At 40.1% G+C, this 22,701-nt stretch overlaps 3 protein-coding genes across 8 annotated transcripts; 2 read left to right on the top strand and 1 right to left on the bottom strand.

Annotated features, from left to right (window-relative positions):
- Positions 1 to 1,466: 1,466 nt before the first annotated feature.
- LOC118109242 (vesicle transport protein GOT1B) lies at positions 1,467 to 5,831 on the bottom strand. 2 transcript variants are annotated; one of them, XM_035156192.2, is made up of 6 exons: positions 5,692 to 5,831; positions 4,199 to 4,290; positions 3,923 to 4,101; positions 3,759 to 3,840; positions 2,009 to 2,024; positions 1,467 to 1,734 (listed from the first exon to the last, which is right to left on the bottom strand). In XM_035156192.2, exons 1-6 carry the CDS (start codon positions 5,714 to 5,716, stop codon positions 1,715 to 1,717), a joined length of 414 nt encoding a protein of 137 aa, XP_035012083.1. In that variant the 5' UTR covers positions 5,717 to 5,831; the 3' UTR covers positions 1,467 to 1,714. The 2 variants fall into 2 exon arrangements, with proteins under 2 accessions (XP_035012083.1, XP_035012082.1); XM_035156191.2 differs by having other exon boundaries at positions 1,467 to 2,024.
- slc35b4 (solute carrier family 35 member B4) lies at positions 5,757 to 13,299 on the top strand. 3 transcript variants are annotated; one of them, XM_047339766.1, is made up of 12 exons: positions 5,757 to 5,893; positions 6,138 to 6,212; positions 6,308 to 6,604; positions 7,851 to 7,964; positions 8,204 to 8,306; positions 8,397 to 8,446; positions 8,543 to 8,624; positions 8,785 to 8,845; positions 9,699 to 9,808; positions 9,979 to 10,054; positions 10,135 to 10,210; positions 10,767 to 13,299. In XM_047339766.1, the coding sequence occupies exons 3-12, from the start codon at positions 6,528 to 6,530 to the stop codon at positions 11,014 to 11,016; spliced, it is 999 nt and encodes a 332-aa protein (XP_047195722.1). In that variant the 5' UTR covers positions 5,757 to 5,893; positions 6,138 to 6,212; positions 6,308 to 6,527; the 3' UTR covers positions 11,017 to 13,299. The 3 variants fall into 3 exon arrangements, with proteins under 3 accessions (XP_047195722.1, XP_047195721.1, XP_035012081.1); XM_047339765.1 differs by having other exon boundaries at positions 6,138 to 6,208; XM_035156190.2 differs by lacking the exon at positions 5,757 to 5,893 and having other exon boundaries at positions 5,921 to 6,208.
- Positions 13,300 to 13,457: 158 nt separating this feature from the next.
- LOC118109240 (proline-rich extensin-like protein EPR1) lies at positions 13,458 to 21,769 on the top strand. 3 transcript variants are annotated; one of them, XM_047339764.1, is made up of 11 exons: positions 13,458 to 13,682; positions 15,630 to 16,524; positions 16,558 to 16,881; positions 17,123 to 17,968; positions 18,446 to 18,560; positions 19,004 to 19,184; positions 19,532 to 19,546; positions 19,998 to 20,081; positions 20,655 to 20,725; positions 20,931 to 21,066; positions 21,155 to 21,769. In XM_047339764.1, the coding sequence occupies exons 1-11, from the start codon at positions 13,605 to 13,607 to the stop codon at positions 21,176 to 21,178; spliced, it is 2,769 nt and encodes a 922-aa protein (XP_047195720.1). In that variant the 5' UTR covers positions 13,458 to 13,604; the 3' UTR covers positions 21,179 to 21,769. The 3 variants fall into 3 exon arrangements, with proteins under 3 accessions (XP_047195720.1, XP_047195718.1, XP_047195719.1); XM_047339762.1 differs by having other exon boundaries at positions 15,630 to 16,881; XM_047339763.1 differs by lacking the exon at positions 19,532 to 19,546 and having other exon boundaries at positions 15,630 to 16,881.
- The last annotated feature ends 932 nt before the right edge of the window (positions 21,770 to 22,701 follow it).

Genomic DNA, 22,701 nt, shown 5'->3' on the forward strand with positions numbered 1-22,701 from the left:
ACTGGTGAAAGTTTATGAATGGAGCTGAGGTGATGACAGCCTGTATGTGGGTGTAGACACCTGCAGGACGCCTAAGGCTGGAGATCGGGTAAAAGCTGCAAATGTTTGTGAATTTATTGATGTTTCCTATAAAAGGATGCTTGAGTCATTACTTGTCATACTGCAAAAGTCACTTTTGCACATCAATTGCACACAGATTTACGTGACTTCAAAATAAAAGTAGCACTTTACAACACAGCCCAACATTCACAGTCATGAACAGAGAAGACAACGGACCCGTCACCCTCCACACCCGGAAAAAATTAAATTGCACTCAAAACTACATAGACACACAAAATGTGGTAATTACTTCCACCATGGAGGTTGTGTTCCGTCCATTTGTTTGTTTGTCAGCAGGATCACGCAAAAGATAGATGGTGGGAGGATGGGACATGGGTCAAAAGAGAAACTGTTACATTTTGGCAAACCCTTCATTTTTTTCCTACTTATTTTTGAAATCTTTTCTGATTTCACTGTGAATAATTTATTCTTGATGAAAATAAATCAGGCATGTATAATTGTAATTTGTGTGTAATTTGGTGCATTTTGATTGATTTTAAGGGGACTGTTGGGCCTTGGCGGAGGTTTGTGCTCTACTGAGAGCCATTCTGGTTTTGTTTCTCACTATCTCATTATTTGTCCGTCTGTCTGACATTAGCAGGATTACTCAAAAACTACTGAACCTATTTCCAAGTAATTTTGTGGAGGGGTGGGTCATGACCCATTACGGTTTGGAGCAGATCTTTGACATGACATGATAGAGTGTTAGTTTTGGCAAAGGTTTGCAAAATCCTTTCACTCATTTTGCATCTGCTTGTAGATCTTTTCTGATGCCATTCTGTTGTTATTTTGTGTTTTCTTTGTCGATCGTTTTTGTCTCATTGTGGTTGATTTGTTCATCCTCTGCAGTCAGTGTGTCTCTCTCAGTGATATTATCACTAACTCTTTGGGCAGGTGACCAGTGGTCCCCCAACCGATATGGATTTATGGGGACCCTTGTGGATAGTAGGGAGTAAAAATAATTCTGATACCATTATTTTGGCGGATATATGAATAATAAAAAAAGCAATATTCCAAAGTTGTTGTATTTTACAGTTTAACCATAAACTATATAATAGATATCTTTTAAATTAAAATAAAATAAAACCACATATATATCACATTAACTGAGAAAATAAACATTTTATTTTTAATATATAAATGCACATCATTTCTGCATTCACTGTTTATTCTGTAGAACAAAAGTTTTTCATAGTAACTTTTGAGTATTTCTGTAAATACTGGGTATCTGCAGGACACAACACTGGGAAACAAAGAAAGAAATCAAATAAAAAAGGTAAAACCGACGCACATTAAGTACAATCTATTGTAATAAATTATCCTTGGTGACATATTTAAAACTGTGACAACAAAAAAAACACATAAAAGAATGTATGAAAGTCAATTTATTTCAAGTTTGCATTTACAAAAGTAACAGTTCAACATCTCCACAACAAGCTTCTTCTAACTTTAACCAACCTCAGTGACATTTAGCTCCACCTCAGTATAATGTACAAAACTCCAGTAACACTTGATAGAAAAAAGCTCTCAGTGAGTTTTTCAGGCACGATCTGCAGGAGTGGCTGCTGTAAAAGGCCCCAGACTCTCTGGGAGTTGATCCAGTGGTCCCACATTTTCAGTCCATAAATATCAAGACTGGAATGATACAAAAAAGGGAGACCTGCTTCCAATCTTTAAAATAAAAAATCTGTCATGGTAACTTAGTCCAAAACTGTTTCCATCTGACAGACGTAACTTCACGTCAGTCAAATGTCCACATACAAACTTTGTGCAGAAAAATAAATGATGATTCACAGTCATGGAGTGGCAATGACCAAAATATACAGTAACTGTTAGAAGCTATGATAAATACTTAAAACTCTCCTCCAATAGGAAACAACCCACTGTTATACCATCGTGTTGCTCTCACCAATTTTATCCACCAGCTGAAAATGAAACAGACAAAACACGGTTAGTTATAGGCCACAAAAAAATACATCCAACATACAGATGTAGATACACTGTATATTTAAAAAAACCTTTTGAAATGCTACGCAAAACTCTGTATGCACTAACTTTCTGATAGATATAATAACCCCTTCCAAGGAGGATATGTTATCACCTCTGTCCATTTGCTTTTTTGTTGTTCACATTCTCAACAGGATTACGCAAAAATTACTTAACAGATTTCCATGAAACTTGGTGGGAGGGTTGAACGTGGGCCAAGAACAAACCCCTTAAATGTCTCTAAACATTACGAGACAGGGTGTTTTTAACGTTTTCACCCTTTTCACCCTTTTCCCAGGGAATAAATCTTGGATCCTTGGGGAAAAAATCTGCCATATTTAGGGGATTTGCTTCACTTAGTGACATTCTAGTTGTGTCTGTGTTTTCACCTCAGAGAAAGGACAGACAGTATAAAAGAAACCACTCTACTTCTCCTTTAGTTTACAATTGTTTTGTACAGACTTGGTTCTGAAACAATAAAAGTTAGGGGGGGCGTTCATATAAAACCAAAACGGCCTGATGGGAAGGAGGTCTGACCCATTAGAAAGACTTACATAAGAAATAAAGGGATTATAAAACAGATGTTGACGGGATCATGAGATGAGATAAAGTTTTTCTCTGAAGAGGCGACAGATTTGTAAAATATCTGCTCTGCTGAGACCAGTACAGTGTGTCACAGTGTATCACATTCAGCACAGAGCTACACTGAGTGAATCATGTTGAACACTGACTGTCTTTATGAACCTGTGAAGGCCTCACACACTAACAGATTCAGAGTAGAAGCCCAGGAGGCCGAGTTCACAACAACAGAGACGCTGTACTTTAACTCTTTCTCACTCTGATAAAAGCCTGGAAACCATTAGATTATATACAGGTCTATACAGGTCATATCTGCCTGGTTTTAGGTTATAGAAATAATTATCTATTAAAAAATAATTGTATAAATAATAGTAAAATCAACAAGAGTAGAACAATATTCACTTTTAAAGTGAATATTTAATCAATGTCAAATTACTGTAAGTAAAATTTAAGTATGGTTAATTTCAAGCAAATATTTGTGTCAGTGTGGTATTAACACTATAATAAAGCTCCCTGTCTTTCCTGTTTTATTCTTTTGATAACTGTTTAAGCAAAAATGTCAAACCAGTTCCCTTTTCCAGCTCTTTTTCACACATACCATAGTAAACTGAATAGGGTTTTGAATTTTGGCTCCAATAAAACAAGATGCATCACCTCAAACTGTGAGAAAATTTAAATTTCAATGTTCTGAATCAATTCATCAAAAGAATAGACCAATTAATCTAACAACCCTTAGTTTTTACCCCAAAAAAACAGTTTCACTGAATTCATCTATTCTTTAATTCAATATCTTTACACTTTTATATATCTATCATTCATTTAATTCATGTTTTCCCATGAACATTTTGTCAACAGCTCAGGATTTAACTTTCACATATATCCTTTAACTACATAGACAACTTCAGTTAAATTCAGATTTATTTGTAAAGCAGTTCCCACCATGCACGTCCAGCAGAACCAGACTCAGAGAGATAGACCGACCCACTTTGAAAGGTGACTAAAGAGTATTTGTGATGAATCCTCAAAACGGCTAATCTCAAATAATTGAAATGTATGTTCAGTTTTCTTGGTTTATTGGTGGACGTGATACTCACAGAACTGATCCCAGGTAAACTGAGCAAAGAGCCGATCACAGGAACTCGTCTGATGAAGCCCACTGCCACTGGGAAGAATCCCCTGTTACACAGAATGAGGGGAGAGGTAAATCAGTTCACATTCATTCAAGAATAGGAAGACAGAGAGTTTGTTTTCTGCTGACCTGAACAAGAGGAAGAAACCGTAGATCTCCAGAACGACTCCAATGATCGGCCAGCCGATCAGAACCACCAACACTCCTCCAAGGAAGAAGCTGGTGGCTTTGAATTTGTGTCTCTGGAAGAAAAATCTGAACGTGCGCTCCAGGCCGATGACGAAGGACAGACCAGAGACGAACAAAATCTGTACAACAAACACAGAGAGCATCACGGGTCAAGACATCTTTCAGTCAACACAAGGGAGATGTTTGACAGTGTGTTGACATCAGGGATCAACTCACGTTTCCAATGGCGAGGAGAGCTTTATCAAAAAACAGCATCATCCCGAAGAAGAGGAAAAACACGCCAAACCCTGTCAGCCCCATCCCGATTTCTGGAGACGTTAAGAGACAAAGGATTTGTTGGTGTGTGCACATGGTTATATCACACATCGTACATTAGTATTATCAAAACAAAAATTTAACTTCTGTAGACAAAGCGACAGCTGTGGAGTATAACAAAGATCATGACAGTGACAGTTCTCAAACAATGAATAACAGAACCCTCTGCAAAATATGGAGTAAATATTAGTCTCTATACAACTTAATGAGTAAAACGTAATTGAAACTAATAATTAAACTAATTAGCGGTTAGTCAATTGATCATTTCTTTCAATCAATCAATTAATGCATGTCCTCCGATTGATCATTTTGTGAGAGCTGCAGTATTGAGGTCCCGCTGATACATGCACTTGACCTATTGTGAATCAGAATCAGGTGTCAATCATGATGTTTCACCCGGTTTTCATAGCATCAAATCAATAATTAAAACCAAACTAATCATAAACAAGCACCTGAATGAACATCTTTGTGATAAAAACTACCTAAAGCAACAGAAACTATCTTGGAGAAAAATTTATTTGACCATTACTTTTTAGCTTGGCTCAGGTTGTATCCACTAACATGGAGGAGGCAGGATTTGTGACCTGTTCTGCAGCCAGCCACCAGGGGTCAATCAAGATTCAATGGCTTCATTTTTGGGGAGCTGTCATGTTGTCCATCTTTATTTACAGTCTATGGGTCATATTGACTTGATAACCCAAGTCTGAATCTTTTTGTAGTAATGTTGCTTGTTTTTGGAGTAATGGGGAGTAATGGAGTATCTTTGTATTTGTTTTGTGTATCTTTGAAGTAATTTAGCTTCTTTTTTTTTTGTCGTTGTTTAATTAACTTTCTAACAAGAAAGGTTCACTTCAGACAGAGGCTCCAGCACTGGGGCCCCCTGACCCTGTGGGCCCCTGTGCCCCTCCAGTAATCCTTCCATGGCGAGGACCATTGTGTATTTAGAGAGTTTAGAGTTTTATTGAATGAATGAGCTGAATAAAAACTAGGAGCCTATATGAACAGTATAATGGAAATTATAAAGATAATAATATAATGTAATAATGAAAATATAATGTAATAAAGAAAATGTAACTTAATAATAATAAATATATACCTAATTCTGAAAACATATAAAGTTAAAAATAACGTTAAAATACAAAAATATAACGTAAAATTATAATGTAATAATGAAAACATATAAAGTAAAGAATATAAAATAACAATGAAAAAATATAACGTAAAACATATATGAGTTATCCCTACTTTATTTGGTTTAAACAAGTTACAATGACGTATGACACATTACGTCACACTGCTCTCAGCCAATAGGGTTTGGGCTCTGATCCTCACACATGAACCGGATTGAAAAGGTTTGAGAAACAAAGCAGAGAAACAGCACAAGCGGAACTTACTCTGAGAGTCTGTGAGGGAGATCATGGTGACGTCCGCTGGAGAAACGACCAAAGCACTCGAAACTCAGCGGATCAAAGCCGCGGATTTGAACGTTGAGGCTCAGGATAGTGTTGATGCCTCCGCAGCAGTGGACCAGCGGTTTGTGCCACAGACACGTCCTCCACAGCCACGTCTTTACGCTGTCCGCCAAAGATCGTCTATGTAGGGAAGCTGCTTGTCTAAAGCCTGCACTCATGCAAAACAAACATTAATTTCGTTTTATTAATTGGTTTCCATTTATTTTCAACTTCATTACTTTTGACTTTCCTTATTGTTTAAATTTCTTTAAATTGAATTTTCAGGAGATTTCATTCATTGATTTGATAACGTACGTCAATAGTTAAACGGATACAGCCCATAGGTTTGAGCCATTTCCTGTTCTTTCTGCTGGTGCTTGTAAATTCAGGCAGAGTGAGGCCTCTTCGTCTTGAAAACCTCTCTACTGATGACGCCGCACGTCACGCACGCAGCTGCGCAGTGAGTGCGTTGCTCACAACTCATTCATTTATTCTCCTTCTTATTTATGTCCCGCAGATGTTTACTCCTGCTGACCTCTGCCTTCTATTCATTATCCAGGCAATAGACAAGCAGGACAGTAAGGACTCCTTTTACATTGACGTCCCAGAAGAACTACAACTCCCATGAGCGCTCGCGGTAACTTAGAGCACCATCTCGCATTCGGACGTGGAGTTGTTGAGGAAGCAGGAAAGATCTCACGCCGCAGCTCGTCTGCAGAAATGCACCGATCACTCAGCGCTTCATAAAGGGACGCGTCTTTTCTCTGCGGCGGATCGCCATGGCGACAGTGTTCGCCATCGTCCTGGTGTTTGTCGGATGCTGCAGCAACGTGGTGTCTCTGGAGCTGCTCGTCAGGTCCGTGACAAACTTCTGATCACTCCGCCGCCGCCGTCATGTCGTTCTCACCTGTGTTCGTCTGCACTTCAACCTGCAGCCTGTTAACAAGTGTTAACATGTGCACGAGGCGCAGAGCAGCGTTGTCATGCTTCTGAGCTTGTGTAACCGGTGTTAATGTTTAAAGTCAGACGAGAGTATAAATAATAATCCATGTTTGCATCAGAAGTATTTTTACTACAAGTCATTTGTGTGAGAAAGTTTCCCTGATGACTTTAAATAGGTGAGACTGTTTATTGATTTAATCTTTAGGTAATCAGGAAGTCACATTGAGATCAGGATCTCTTTTCCAAGAGAGGCCTGGGAAACATTCACACCCAGCAACAAACAATTAATCACCAGCCACAACAAAACAACAATAAAACACAAGATTCATAAAAACATCGCATAGTAAAGATTTTAAATCTCCAAGGGGAACACCTAGTTTGAGGGAAGTGTGTAAATAGTAACTGAATCCAGTTCTTCTGCCAATATTTGTGCGTACATGACGGATGTTAAAGTAAAGCAGTTACTGGATCCTGTGCTGTATGTACTGGTTTTAAATGAGAGAAGCGAGCTCAGGTCATTTGGGAGTTTTAACAAACAAAGCTTTCTAGATAGTTCCACACATGCTTGGTATTAGTATGTAAAATAAGCCTGGACAAAATGACCAAAAGTTATATCAAGATACAAGCTCAAAAAACAAGATCCTGCCTCCTCTGTATGAAACATTGGTATTTTTTGGTACTGTTTGCATTCCTAGAAAAATGATTTGCTCCCTATAATGTGAGGTTATTATGACTCACACATCCTGATCAGTCTCCTGAAGCCCAACTAGTGTCTTCAGTCAGTTCAACAGACCAAAGCTCAAAGACATTTCCAATCAAATAAGTTTTAACTGTTAAAATGTTGCGTTATATGAATATATATCAAAAGTTCCCAACCATAACTCTTTCTTGAAATGATGACATTTTTCCACATAGATTACAATCAACATTAAAAACCTCGATTTCTAATCGCATTGTGGTTCAGTGTTAGTTCTGGTGCAGTAGAAAGTTGTATTTTCATTCATTAGGGTTATTGCTCTAATTTAGTAAAGCAACAGCGAGTGTAGTGATTTACATGATTGTAAAACACCTCAGTAATCCTATTACAACAGGAGACCAGACAGTAAATAAACAACATATTACAAGTTTTCATCTGTTGTTGTTTTCTTCTCTTTCTTTAGACAGTTTCCAGGATGCGGCAACATCGTCACCTTCGCTCAGTTTCTGTTCATCGCGTTGGAAGGCTTCATCTTCCAGGCCAACTTTGGGAGGAAGAAACCCACCATCCCTATCAGGTGATTGGTCAACCTTTTCCAGAGAGGTCAAAGGTGTTGCCCAATCAGCAGCGATGTGTATATAAACCATGCTGTATTAAAAAGGCAGTGCACACGATGCATTCTAAAGTTCTCTACAAATGTAGCAGCTACTGAAGACGTCAAGGGTTTAACTGAAAAAAATATGTCTCCTTTAAATTTCCCATTGTAGAAAAGATGAACAGACATTAAAACAAACCTCTTATGCCTGTTTTTCCCAGGAACTACGTGATCATGGTGACAATGTTCTTCACCGTCAGCGTGATCAACAACTACGCTCTCAACTTCAACATCGCCATGCCACTGCACATGATCTTCAGATCGGTATGAGCTCCTTCCTTTCACCTTCACCTCTCACACAAACCCCACCCATCACCTCCACCCCGGTCTGACCTGCTGCTTGTTTCTCCGCAGGGATCACTCATCGCCAACATGATCCTGGGGATAGTCATCCTGAAGAAAAGGTATCAATGTCTCCTCTGACACTCGTCTGCACCCTCACCGTGCACCTCCATGTAGATGTGTTGCAGTGATTTGTGTCCCACCTTGTCTCTCTGCAGGTACTCGGCCAGTAAATATCTGTCTATAGTTTTAATTTCGGCTGGAATATTCATCTGCACCATCATGTCTGCCAAACAAGTGGTGAGTCCTCTGCACCACAGTCCCCGGTTATCATGCAATATAATGCTTTTACACAATATACAGTTTTCTCTCTGAATATACCTTGATATATCTTGACTGGCAATTTTTACTACTGCTACTACTAATACCTTTTTATGACTTTTTGTTTTTTCTCCTGCAGAATGTGGCCACTGAGGGATCAGGAGATGAGGGATTTTACACCTTTGTTCGCTGGCTCATAGGTCAGTTCTGGCTCAGAAAATGGCATTTTATTTGGGGTTATGATGATGATTTTCATCTATTTACAGTATCTATTGAGGTATGAGTATTTTTTAAATTTATTTATCAGTTTATTGTTCAGTTGATAAATTGCCAGAAATGGTTAAGATGTTTTATTTACAATGTCATAAAAGATAAAGGAGAGAAAAATCAACACATCTGCATGACGAGGAAGCTGGAACTCGTGAAAATGTGGTAATTGATAAATGATTAATCAGAATTATTGCTAGTTATTATTGATTGTTGATTGACTCATCCAAACATTTGCTGTTAGCTCTTTTTGATCTCAACTACACTACACACACAGTCGTGTCTCTATGGCATCAGAGGACATAACATTTATTTACATTGATTTCCTCAAGACCTGAGATTTACGATATGGGGACTTACTTTTTGTCCCCATAAGGAAGACAAGTCTCCATAATGTGACTGTGTAAAGAGATTTAGGTCCCCACAACAAGAGGAATACTCGGACCACACACACATACACAAGTGAAACAGTTTCCCAAGTAGTAAAACCAAAGTTTTTCTTTTTCATTTCTGTTCTTTGGCGGCATGGTGGTGCAGTGGTTGCTGCTCTCACCTCACAACTAGAAGGGTCTGAGTCCCTGTTGGAGTCAGGGTCTTTCTTTATGAGTTAGCATTTTCTCCACGTACCTGGATTTTCTGTGGGTACTCCAGCTTCCTCTCTGAGTCCAAACACAAGCAGGTTGGACTGATTAGCGACTCCAAAATCACCCATAGGCAACATGGACTCTCTCTCCCACGACCCTCAAAGAATAAGCAGTGTTGCTAATGGAAGGATTTCTGTTCTAGGTATCGCCATGTTGACCTTTGCTCTCCTGATGTCTGCGAGGATGGGTATTTTCCAGGAGACGCTGTACAAGCAGTATGGGAAACATTCCAAAGAGGCTCTCTTCTATAATGTGAGTGTTGCTCTTGCTCGGACACGCAGGACGTGCACAACACATTGAAATGCCTGCAAGGAAACTTCAAGCTTCTTTTGAGCCTCTGTTCCCCGCTGTGTGAATAACTGGTATTATTCTGATGCAGGTTGATTCATGTAAATGTCTCTTTTTTTTCTTGTCTCTTTCAGCACTTCCTCCCTCTGCCGGGCTTCCTCCTCCTCTCCACAGACATCTACCAACACTGCCTCCACTTCAGTCAGAGCGGTGAGTCGGGGGGGGAAACGTTCATGTTTGTGACTTTTTCATATCTCACACTGATGTAAATAAACCTCTCCTCTCTGCAGCTCCTGCAGTGGTTCCTGTGGTCGGAGTGTCTGTGCCAATAATGTGGCTCTACCTGCTGATCAACGTCATCACACAGTATCCTGACAAAAAAAAAGTGTTGGGGCCACTCAAAGTGGAAAACAAATCTGATATTTTTATGATATTTAGGTTGTAATCTACGAGAAAAAGTGCTAATATTATGAAGATACATTCATGATCATCTTTTTTGGCTCATGTTCCATCCCTCCACCAAGTTTCGTGGAAATCCGTTCAGTAGTTTGTGATTTATCCTGCTGACAAACAAATAAACAAACCAACAACATGTGAAAACATTAAATATACCGTATATATTGTGTTAAATGGAAAAAAAAACATGCTCAAAACTAGAGAAATACCACAATTTGCTTTTTTAAAGTATTGAAAGCAGATAACTTTGTTTTCACCACTGAAAATAGACAATCTCACACAATACCGTGTCACATGCCAAAAAAGCTCAAGAACCACAGCTCTATTGTGGATAACATCACAATTTATTTGTTACATTATTTAAGATTGCATAACATTTACATTTAGATTTACTCTTCATAGATGTGTCCATACACTCTAAACACACAATAACCATCATGTTGCAGACCTTAACCAGCGTCTCCAGGTACGTGTGCATCCGTGGGGTTTTCATCCTGACCACCGAGTGCGCCTCGCTGACCGTCACTCTGGTGGTGACACTGAGGAAGTTCCTCAGCCTCATCTTCTCCATCATGTACTTCCAAAACCCCTTCACCACCTGGCACTGGGTGGGCACCGGCGTGGTCTTCCTGGGCACGCTGCTGTACACGGAGGTGTGGAGCAGCGTGCAGTCGGCTCTGCGTGGACCGAGCGTCAAGGAGAAGAAGGCGGAGTGAAGACAAAACTACTTGAAATACAGCCACTGTGTTGGACTCTCAGATTGCTTTGGGTCAGCGACCCTGCAGCAGTTTTTATAAAGCTATGTCAATTATTTTGGTGATAGTAAAGCTCACACACACAAAAACATACAGCGGGTTAATGGATGGTGATATTCTGTATATTGGTTATTAAAATTGCATGAAAAGACAAAAACCTACAATGTATTAGTTCACCACTCAAAACTCTCCCTTCTCTGCCATGTCTGTGTCGCTCGGCCCAAAGACCTTTTAAAGCAGCTGTAACATGTCAATATTTCAATTGATCACACGATCAATATTTTAATTTATCACCTGACCTGCTGCTGAAAGAGGTCACTTAGAGTGAGGCAACTATGGAGAATAATGACCCAATTGTGCAGCATTTTAGTGTCATTTAGCTCTTTGTTTTTAGTTTTTACTGCTCATAACTTTACTATTTTACTTCTGCTCCCATCAGCAGTGTTATCGGCCGCAGCAGGCAGCTGTTTTTAACCCAAAAACTCTAAAATGACTTTCCATCAACTGCTCGGCCTCATGCAGCAGACACAGTTAGTGACTGGCTGGTGATCATAGTGGAGAGTTCAGCAGCTAAATAAGCTGATCTTTCCCTCGGGGGTTGGTGGAGACCAAAAACAGAGAATTAAAACACTTCCTCAAATTAATGACAATCTCTTTCAGTTGGATATTTAATGGCACAAGACTATGTAACGTTGTGACGCATTTAACATGTATTATCACATTTTATGGCCAATGTAGGTTGAAACCTTCCTCCAACCGTCATGGCTGCCTGGTAACAGCCGGTGGCCTGATTCATACGTAAATACCTCCAAGACCATTTTTCCAGGGAAGAACGAAGTATAATGTGTTTTGGCCCAAAGCCTCTTCCATCCCCCACAGTGTTGACTGTGCAACAACATGTTTTAGTTCTTTACTTTCTAGTTGTGAATCACCTACAGTCTTAACATTCCTCATCCTTCTGCTCTCATCTGTTCATATCTGACGTTGGTTTAACATTTTCATTGTCTCAAACCACATCTGCTCAGTACAGTGAGGTCACTCCACAATATACAAACTCTTTTCTCTGCTGAAACTTTAGTGAAATGTGAGTTGTGTTATATTTAGGGTTCTCAGCTCCAGTTACAAAGTGAGTGCTAGCAACAGGACGCTGACTGCAGTTCACTCAATGGCCACTGGTGTCAGCAACAACTAGTTTTTTGAATGTTACATACAGGACCTTTAAATACCAACTATTTTATCATAACTTAAAGTTTGATTTATCAATAATTGCTGGGATAACTAATGAGTTAATAATTATGAGTTATTTTTACAATTAATCATTTTTCAAATCATCAACTTTTAAAGTGATATAGTTCTCAAATTCTTGTGTCACAGTAAATATAATATTTTGGGGGATTTTTAAAGCGTTTTCATTCGATGATTATATCAATTTTTGCTCCAGGAGATTGTGATGAACCTTCATCACTGTTTTAAGCAAAACTTTAATTGATTATTGTTGGTTTAAAAACAGTTCACATAAACAGAATTTCATATTTTTCAAAGGTTATATACATTTAAACATCCGCTTGGCGCTGGAGTTTTTATCAGAAATGACTCAAACAGGAGAAAGTAGTGTGTTTGGTAAAGACCATATATTCATCCACATTTGGTGCTTTAGTATGGCAACAGGATTATTTAGTGAGCAGTGAGGCTTAATGTTGTGGCTTTATGATGTTGGTGTATGAGGGAATCACTCAAAATACACCACAGAGGTTATTTTCATTGTAATTTCAGTAACAGTGTCGCTCACTGATGTATTTTAATAGATTCTTGACAACAGTGTAGCTCCTATGGCTCAGAATAATAAGCTAATAGGATCAATACGTTGTTGGTTTTGTCTTTTTATATAATTTATTTGTATGATGGTCAATTGAATACACAGAATATCACCTAACAGTAACAATAGTACTTTCTCAGAATGCATAGATGCCAAATTGTGATGCAGCTTTTGATCTTGCGTTTGAGTATTTATTTGATAAAAGTGACAGTTGATTGATCTCATGGATCAGGAGGATTATACTGCACACTTGATGTGATGCTGTAAATCAGGACTGTTACATTAGTGGAGTTCATGTAGATGCTGTGTTATTAAGTTTTCATGTGTTCTTGTCATATTGTCTCAGGTGTAATGGATCAGCATTATTGACTGACATGTGGATAAACCTGCTCATTTACACACCATTGAATAAAACGACAACATGGCTACAAATGATCATTATTCAACTGATGTGACTGCATCTCCCACAAAGGGGTGTGTTTGTTTAGAGATATAATAATTTCTTAGCTAGGGACACGATGTTCTCTTGCATGGCGTTGGCTGCATGACCCAGGCGGCCAATCCGGTGAGCTGTTGTTCAGCTGCAGCCAATAGGAGCAGCTATAGTTGTGAGTCGGCGGTGGGAAGGGCAGATATCGGTGTGCAGCAGACTTGTGTGATCCACGTTGTTTGGTGGATTAAGTATTTACAGTAACGCTCCTGGTTGACAGACTGGTGCAGAGGTGGTGTGTGGATGGGGGGAAACAGCCATAGTCACCTCTCCCGAGAAGAGGGTGAGGCAGGCGGAGTAGCGTTTGTGAAGGGCATCCGGGTGAGTGGAAGCTCCAGGAAAACTTCGCATGGGATTTAAACTGAGACTTTATTCCAAAGGGTCATGCACACACTTCGTCCACAGCTGCATCAACACTGACTGGTGATCTTTAGACTCTAAATAGTTTCTAATCGTGATCAAAATTTGCTTTTCATTAATCTAAATCAAACAATGAAACATTCCCAATTAATATCTGCTTCATTAAACAGTAATCTTCATGGATGAGGCAACATTTTCTCAAGTTAACTGCTTAATAATCAGAATAATCAGAATAATAGCTGGTGAATAATTGTGTACATTTGCCCACTGGATCTTATGTATCTTTTCTACATCCTCTTTCTACTATATTTGAATTTAAATGTCTTTACCTTTTTTAAATATTTAAAAGAGTAATTGCTGGAACTTAATTAAAAAAACTAGAAACAAACATAGGCCTCTGACGGAAAAGAAACCATTCTGCTTTAAAAGACAACATTAAAATATTATATTATTATTTCATACATGCTGCAGTTTAGTTTTTTCCTAAATTCTTACACAAGACAAAAGCTGCATATTGAAATGTGATTGAAAAGTTTCAGCAATCATGTAGTTATTATAGGAAAAGATCTGTAACTTATATTGACCTCTGTCAGTGACATTGTGCTGTGTTAACTTGTAACTAGAGAAAATATGAGCTTGTGCTTTTCTCATTAAGTGTTCTAATTGTATAAAATCATTTGTTTATCTAAGAATAAAATCATAACATTGTAATTTTGCCATTTAGAGAATAGAGTTTTATGTTTTTAACAATTTTGACCTGAACAATAATCTGTGTATTTTAGCATTTGTTTATCTGTCAAAACCTAATTTCTTGTGATTATTAAAAAACTTTTGTTGGAGCAATCAAGCTTCTAAGATCTACATCAGGACAAAACTGCTGGGATATACAAAGAAATTACTTTTTTCTTAATTTGAAAATCATCTAAAGTTAACTGTGAGTTGTTTTTAAGATACCAATAATAATATATAATTTAGGAAAGTAATATATCCCTGCATAGCTAAAGAAGGATTATGATTAAGCATTTTATTGGATTAGCTTCATGTGGCGTGAAACAGAAATTTCCAGTGTTGAGCTGTTTTTGTTTCTGAGCCGAGTTCGGGTCAGAAAGTGAGTTTTCAGTGTCAGAAACCACAGCTTTTGAATGAAGTAAATATTAGACCTAGGTCATGGATAAATCAGAGATAATTGCCTTAAACAAAACAGAATACTCAGATCATTCATTCATAATAATAGTTTTCTAAATGTGAATATCAGTAGAACCTCTCTGTTGTTGTTTCTATCGTGTCTTGACCTGTTTATTTGTGTCACACGTCTCAACAGCAACAGTGATAGAATTAACCAGATCTTTTATCTACATTTACTCCATTACATGTAAAACTCATGCATTTATTAATTCAGCGAAAGTACAAGTGTAGAGATATTGGCATCAAAGTATAATCTTATTGAAAAAGTTAAAGTAAATTCTAACCTTAGCAATTGGGGCTGGAGCCTCAATATCAAGGCACCGCCCATATAGGCTCTCAACCAATCACGAGTCAGTCTCAGCTGTCAGTCACGACATTTGACCCCATTTTTATACACTTGAAAAAACGTCAGTGTGATAAGAACTACCTAAAATGACAGAAACTAACTTTGAGATAAGTTTATTTGACATATATACTCTGACTGTTTATTTTGGTCCATGTCCTGTGTTGGAGGTGGGATTTGTGGCCTATACGGCAGCCAGCCACCAGGGGGCAATTGAAACATTGCACATCTTGAAACATGTATTGTACTTTGTAGAGGTGCAACAATTACTCGATTAATTAGTTGATGGACAAAAAATGAATTGGCCACTATTTTGAAAATACACCTGATGAGCCCAGCAGGTGGCGCTCACCACAATACATTTCTATTTCTCTCTCCAGCTGTCGGACCGAGTCATCAACCGGATGAAACAGCCTTCAGTGGTCAGCCCTCACCTCCCACAGAATGGAGTTCCTCCTCTACACTCACCTGAATCACCCGCTCCACCCTCCGCCCCCTCTGTTGATGACATACTGCCACTCCTGACACCTCCTCCTGTTTTGTTCATCTCACCTCAACCACCTCTTCCTCCTCAGGAAGCCCCATCCACGGCTCCATCACTGGAACTTGCTTCTCCTCCTCCGCCTGTAAAACTAGTGCCTCCTCCTCCTGTAAAGTTTCACTCCCTTCCTACCACTCTGGAATCTGAAGCAACAGCTCCTGCTCCTCCTCCACCTGAAGAGACAAAAACTACACCTTTACCTGACCCTGTTGTCTTAGCCCCACCTCCTCCTCCATCCCCACTTTCTCCACCAGTCGCTACAAATGTGGAGCCTGCACCTTCTCCTCCACTGGGTCCTCCTGCAGCGGGGCCAGTCGTTCTACCTCCCCCTGAACCCCTCGTCATAGCACCAGAAATTCCATCTTCTACACCAACTATTGCAGAACAAGTCGTTGAACCTTTTGTCCTTCCTCCACCTGTGGAGTCGCCCCCAGCAGCTGCAACTCCACCTGAACCTTTAGCTCCATCTCTGCTCTCTGAAACTGTGAAACCAGCTCATCCACCTGCTGAACCTGCTGCTGCTGCTCCTGCTGTCGAACCTCTTGAAACTGTCGTCCCTTCAACCCTACCTGTTGAGGCAGTTCAACCTCCACCCACTGTTGAACTACATCTTCAGCTGGAGCCTGTAGTCCTGCCTCCTCCAGCTGAAGAAGTGACTCCAGTTGTGGCTCCAGCTGTTGATTTACCTCCTCCAGCTGAAGTTGTGGCACCAGCTGTTGTTTTGCCTCCTCCAGTTGTGGCTCCAGCTGTTGTTTTGCCTCCTCCAGCTGTAGAAGTGACTCCAGTTGTGGCTCCAGCTGTTGATTTGCCTCCTCCAGTTGAAGTAGTGACTCCAGTTGAGGCTCCCACTGTTGATTTGCCTCCTCCAGCTGTAGAAGTGACTTCAGTTGTGGCTCCCACTGTTGATTTGCCTCCTCCAGCTGTAGAAGTGACTCCAGTTGTGGCTCCAGCTGTTGCTTTGCCTCCTCCAGTTGAAGTAGTGACTCCAGTTGTGGCTCCAGCTGTTGATTTGCCTCCTCCAGCTGTAGAAGTGACTTCAGTTGTGGCTCCCACTGTTGATTTGCCTCCTCCAGCTGTAGAAGTGACTCCAGTTGTGGCTCTAGCTGTTAATTTCCTTCAGCTGTAGAAGTGACTCAGTGGCCCAGCTGTTGATTTGCCTCCTCTAGCTGTAGAAGTGACTCAGTTGTGGCTCCAGCTGTTGCTTTACTTCCTCCAGCTGTGAAGTGACTCCAGTTGTGGCTCAGCTGTTGATTCCTCCTCCAGCTGTAGAAGTGACTCCAGTTGTGGCTCCAGCTGTTGATTTGCCTCCTCCAGCTGTAGAAGTGACTCCAGTTGTGGCTCCAGCTGTTGCTTTACCTCCTCCAGCTCTAGAAGAGACTCCAGTTGTGGCTCCAGCTGTTGATTTGCCTCCTCCAGCTGTAGAAGTGACTCCAGTTGTGGCTCCAGCTGTTGCTTTACCTCCTCCAGCTGTAGAAGTGACTCCAGTTGTGGCTCCAGCTGTTGATTTGCCTCCTCCAGCTGTAGAAGTGACTCCAGTTGTGGCTCCAGCTGTTGCTTTACCTCCTCCAGCTGTAGAAGTGACTCCAGTTGTGGCTCCAGCTGTTGATTTGCCTCCTCCAGCTGTAGAAGTGACTCCAGTTGTGGCTCCAGCTGTTGATTTGCCTCCTCCAGCTGTTGAAGTGACTCCAGTTGTGGCTCCAGCTGTTGATTTGCCTCCTCCAGCTGTAGAAGTGACTCCAGTTGTGGCTCCAGTTGTTGATTTACCAACTCCCTCTCCTCCTGCTGTGGCTCCAGTTGCTGATTCTCCACCTCCATGTGCACTGGTTCCACCTCCATCTCCTCCCGCTGAATCAGTGACTCCAGCTTTGCCTCCAGCTGTTGATTCTCCACCTCCATGTGAACTGCTTCCACCTCCTCCAGGGCCAGCAGCAGCAGCCCCCCCTCTTGCTCCAGAGCTCACCTTTGAAGAGCCCTGCCCGCCCTGTCACTGTGTGGAGCTGGCCGTCGTGCCTGCTGATGCACCTCTGGTCAGTGACCCCCTCGTGGAGCTTCTAATGCCAACTCTGTCTGAGCCACCTCCACGTGATACAGCTCCAGCTCCTGAAGAGTCCGCCCCCATCCTGTCTCTGCCCCCTGTTGTTGAGGATGAAGTCATCTCAGTGGCTCCACCTGCAAAAAGTAAGTTTGATATCCACTTGTGTGACGTATTCATGTGCCCGTAGAGGTGTGTGGAGGTTTATCAGAGCTCAGGGGGACAGGTTTGACACCTGGTAGCTCGGGTACCCCATAGGAAGGCTTGAGTCCCCCTGCAGCAGCCACAGGTTAGTTTCTGACCCAGCCCTTTGCTGTGTGTCTTCCCCCTTTCACGCTTGCTGTCCAGTAAATAAAGACAAAATCCCTATAAATATCTAAAAAAACACATTCACACACGTTCCTTCAAAATCAGTAATAAAATGATTAGATATTTATTCTGACAGTGTATATGATGGGATGTTTTCCTTGACAGACTCATTGAAGAAACAAATGTTTTTAATATTAAGTTATAGCAAACTATGGAGGTTTTGCCAGAATTTTGTAATATGAAAAATTATCTTCCTGCTGAATAAGAATTAAAAAATAAATTCCTGAATTTCTTCTCCTTCGTGTGACAAACAGCGTTGCCTGTTTCTCCTGAAGTGGTGGAGGGAGAACTGAGGCAGAAGATCCATGAGGAGATGCAGAGAAGTCTGGAGGACGAGATCAACCAGAAGAGACAGGAGCTGCTGCTACAGTAAGGACGAGGGGGTGGGCGGTGGTCTAGTGTGTGTCTGACAAGGTGAAATAAAGTAGAAGTAAATTCAAGCTGAGCACAATTTTTGTCACCAAACTCCTCTGTAAACATGGTAAAATAAATACATAGTCATGTGGAACAAATTCAAAGTTAAAGTAGCCAAAACTGTTTGAAACGTCGATATTTTCATTTCACAAGACAAAATAAATATAACTCTATAATATCCCTTTGAGAATCTTGAACCAGCAAATATTATGTCTTTCTAGTTCAAATACATATAATACAACTAATCGACTGTCAAAATTACTGCCGATGAATTTCTGATCAACTAGTCCATTAATGGACTGACAGCTTCAACTCATTATATGTAAACTGTATGAAAGAGGCCATGGGGTCACAAGTAGAAACTGTTCTGACATGTGATGTGTGCGTCCAATGTGCAGACTGGTGGAGATGAGGGCTCTGGCTCAGGTGGAGGCCACGGCTGCAGCTCAGGCTCAGGTAGAGGAGCAGGTGAAGAAGACACTGGGGGCGGAGAAGTCGGCGCAGATGGAGAAGCTGACGGACGCCATCATGAAGGAGCGAATGAGGACGGAGGACCAGAGGCTCATGGTGCAGCTTTATGTAAGCAGAAAAAACACATGCATGTCATTTATGTGCAGTACTGTGCAAAAGGTTTAGTCCATGAAAGTAATGTTCGAATGCATTAAAATGAAAAGGGTTTTATTTATCAATCAACCTCATACAAACTGCAGCAAACACAACAAACTGTGACCATCCTCTGGGTTAAAGCAGCTCCAGTTCTCCATTAGCTCTTTAGAGAACATGATCTCTGTGGGTTTTGTCTGTTTCAGTATCGAATAAATATCTAAAGGTCCTAAAGCTTGTGCACAGTACTGTGAGTGTGAGGATCTCTTGTAAATGCGACCCCTCTTACTGTTCCTCTTTCTTGCCCTGTTGTCTTGTTTCAGAGGATGGAGGTGAAGGTAAGACGGGAGAGAATGCATGTTTTAATCTTTCACTTTCATTCTTCTCTAACTAAACTCCAACAAGCTCTGTTTCCATGGAGACCTGTCCACGGTGGCAGCCCTAAAGGTTTCAGACGAGACAATACAACATTAAGCAGAAAAGAGAGATGGGACATAAAAAAAAAAAAAACAGCTGTTGGTATTAAAGTAACACTATGTAGCTTTGCTGAGCCACAGCAGCCACAAGTAGAAATTATTCATTTTGGGTGGAATCTGAGCAATTAATTAGTTTTCACGTAAAAAAATTTCACATTTAAAATATGTTGAGTTAATGCAGGGAGACCAAGTTCGTTATTTTAATTTCCCCCTGTAAACTATTCTAATAAGAAAATGGTGAAATGTAGAGTATAGAGTGTATATCCTGGTTTTAGAAGTATTCTTGATGTTATTAAATTGTTTATGGACACAGGCTCATCAGCTGGATGAGAAGGAGAAACAGCTGCAGAAACGAGATGCTCTCTACCAGGAACACATCGCAAAACTTGAAACGAAGGTAAATTCACTTTTTTGATACTCTTCATTTATTTGAAGCTGCATGGATCAGTTGTTACCACTAAGTGGTGCTATGGCCTAGATTAATGTTAAACTACAGTTAGATTATTAAATTGTTTTAGCAAAGGATAATAAAGTGTAAATAGCTAAATATGTGACTCGTGTTAATGTTTTTAAATAAATGAAAATGTTAAAGAGCTGTGATTGACTTCCTACTTTAAAAATATGCATGTTGTTTCTTACTTTATCTCTGTGTGTATTTTAGTTTTAACTCTGTGTATGATTTTATTCTATTTGTGACACAGCAAAGACAGCTCTCCGTTGCCTTGACAGATTTCAATCTTATTCAATGATTTTATGATTACAATTTTGTATTGGTTTTTCTAACAATAGAAAGAAGAAAGAAAGAACAGTTTTTACGTTTAACCTCCTCACACTATCCAATTACTTATACAAGGTTTGAAAAAATGAATATATAAATAGGGAATAAAATAATTATATGAGGGTCTTTTCAGATTTTCTGATTCGTATTTGATCTGGAAGGTGATGTGTGTTGTGTTTACGTCTGTGACAGTGCACTGAGTTTTATAAAGTGACTGCAGAGAGCTTCCAGAAGGGCAAAGAGGAGACACACCAGCGGTTTGCGTGAGTCACTGATGTTATTACTCTTTCTACAATTGACTTTGGGATGAATGTTGTGCTTGGTAAGCTTACAGAGTGCAGTGACCTGTGCAACAAGTTAAACATTACACATGAGACAATAGTCAATAGTTTGTCTGTTTGGTGACATTAACCACAGAACCAGCGTGGTGTTTGACATTTGCACGTCTCTGCCTCTGTGCTCTCTCAGGCGTTTCGACAGGCAGCCGGTGTGTGGAGACCTGCAGAGTCAGATTCTAAAATGCTACAAGGAAAACACAGGGAAAACTCTGTCTTGCTCGAGCATAGCCTCAGCCTACATGCAGTGTGTGGACAACACCAAGAAAGTACGACTCTGCATATACTGTCACATTTGACTTTTTCATTCATTTCTCTTTTATGATTGGTTTTAACTTATTTTCTCTCCGTCTACAGAATAAGTTGAGCACTGGAGGTTAACATTAACCAAGCGATGAAGACGACTGACATATTTACTGCTGCAGTGAACAAACGATGAAGGACAGAAATCAACACACGGATGGGTTACCGATAATACAATTTATATGGAAATAGAAAAAATGCCACATGCCAAATGGCAAAGTGACTTTTCTGGTCTGGTACTGGTGTCACAAACACATAGAGTTTAATTTTACACTTCATGTCTGTGACCTTGTTGGTTCTTGGAATCATCCTTAAACCTTTTATGCCAACACAGCAACAAGTCAGGAGGATATTTCTAAGTGCTTGTCTGTGTTAATAAGGCAAAACATAACAGAAGCATTAGAGTAAAGTTTGCTGCACATGGTTTTCATTTTGAGTGTGAACACTGTATGAGAAGCAGTATATACTAAATATGTATGTGTGCCTTGAAGCTAGTAATCAGACTGCAGATGCATGAGAGAACTGTTAGAGGAGCAGAGGTGTGATATAACAAAGACTCGTTGCTTGTTGAAGTTTATGTACGTCGATGATTTCAGGGAATCTTCACCTTCAACTTCTCATTCTCAAAGTCTGGTGGATGCACAAAATAATAAAAAGGTTCGATGAAAATGTTTTGTGTGATGAAAACTTCATTTCTTTATTTCGCAGCTTTAGAAAATATAATGTGGATGGTTGCTTTCTGTGATGAATTTAGATGAATTAAAAGAAACAAGTTTATTAAGAAGTCAATTTAATAGGCTGAAATAATGAAAGGGTTGTTTTTAACTTTGGTGCTGTTACTGAGAAATGATCCTCGTTGTAGGGTTTTGTGCAGTCATACATGTTCCTCAGAGGATGAACCCTAATGACTTTGGTGATCACTCTGAATCATTTAACTGCAGTTCCCTTCAGCTCTCTGGAGAGTTTTAGCAGTGAGTGTTATTATTTTGCAACCTGCTTCTTTATTATTATGAGTCAATCTCAGTTTATAGGTTGTTTTTGCTGTAAAAATCATTCCAGATTTACTAATAACTAAAATACCCACATTCTGGCCCTTTCAGGGAAATTCCCTTTGCTTCTTTGCTCGGGTAGGGGGTGACCTGCTCTCTTCTCACTGCTGTATCTATTCATGTCAGTGGTTGTAGAACACATCTCAGAAAGGATCCAAATGATTGTCAGACTATGTGTTCCTTCAGGTGAATGGTCAGAGAAAGTGGATCTCACAGACTGTTGTTGAAATGGTTGTGGATGCTCGTGATCCAGGACCTGTATGTCCCCCCCCTCTAAGGTCTCACTAACTAATACCTGGCTGCTGATGCCTCCTCTCAGCTCCAGATGTTGCTGCTCGTTGTGGGATTCTGTTAAAAACATTGTATTTAATGGCAGATGAGATGAAATTAGTAAACTAACAATCAGCAGTGAAATAACAGTAAAACGCACAATTAAATGTGCGTTTTACTTAAAATTGTATGCTTGAAATAATAAAAATAAACACCATCCACCCATTCATCCATTCATTCATTCATCCATCCATGCATGTCCCCCTCCCAAGCCATGTTTTC

This window comes from Hippoglossus stenolepis, chromosome 5 (assembly GCF_022539355.2).
Source record: "Hippoglossus stenolepis isolate QCI-W04-F060 chromosome 5, HSTE1.2, whole genome shotgun sequence".
Taxonomy (NCBI): Eukaryota; Metazoa; Chordata; class Actinopteri; order Pleuronectiformes; family Pleuronectidae; genus Hippoglossus; species Hippoglossus stenolepis.

Excerpts from the sequence above, each read along its gene's own strand:
- LOC118109242 (XM_035156191.2), bottom strand. The coding sequence starts at position 5,716 with ATGATCTCCCTCACAGACTCTCAGA. Across the intron at positions 4,291-5,691 it reads CTCCCTCACAGACTCTCAGA|AAATCGGGATGGGGCTGACA; the intron begins GTAAGTTCCGCT and ends TAACGTCTCCAG. Across the intron at positions 4,102-4,198 it reads CTCTCCTCGCCATTGGAAAC|ATTTTGTTCGTCTCTGGTCT; the intron begins GTGAGTTGATCC and ends TTTGTTGTACAG.
- slc35b4 (XM_047339766.1), top strand. The coding sequence starts at position 6,528 with ATGGCGACAGTGTTCGCCATCGTCCTGGTGTTTGTCGGATGCTGCAGC. Across the intron at positions 9,809-9,978 it reads AAGAGGCTCTCTTCTATAAT|CACTTCCTCCCTCTGCCGGG; the intron begins GTGAGTGTTGCT and ends TGTCTCTTTCAG. Across the intron at positions 10,211-10,766 it reads CTGATCAACGTCATCACACA|GTACGTGTGCATCCGTGGGG; the intron begins GTATCCTGACAA and ends CAGCGTCTCCAG.
- LOC118109240 (XM_047339762.1), top strand. The coding sequence starts at position 13,605 with ATGGGGGGAAACAGCCATAGTCACCTCTCCCGAGAAGAGGGTGAGGCA. Across the intron at positions 18,561-19,003 it reads AGACAGGAGCTGCTGCTACA|ACTGGTGGAGATGAGGGCTC; the intron begins GTAAGGACGAGG and ends TCCAATGTGCAG. Across the intron at positions 21,067-21,154 it reads GTGTGGACAACACCAAGAAA|AATAAGTTGAGCACTGGAGG; the intron begins GTACGACTCTGC and ends CTCCGTCTACAG.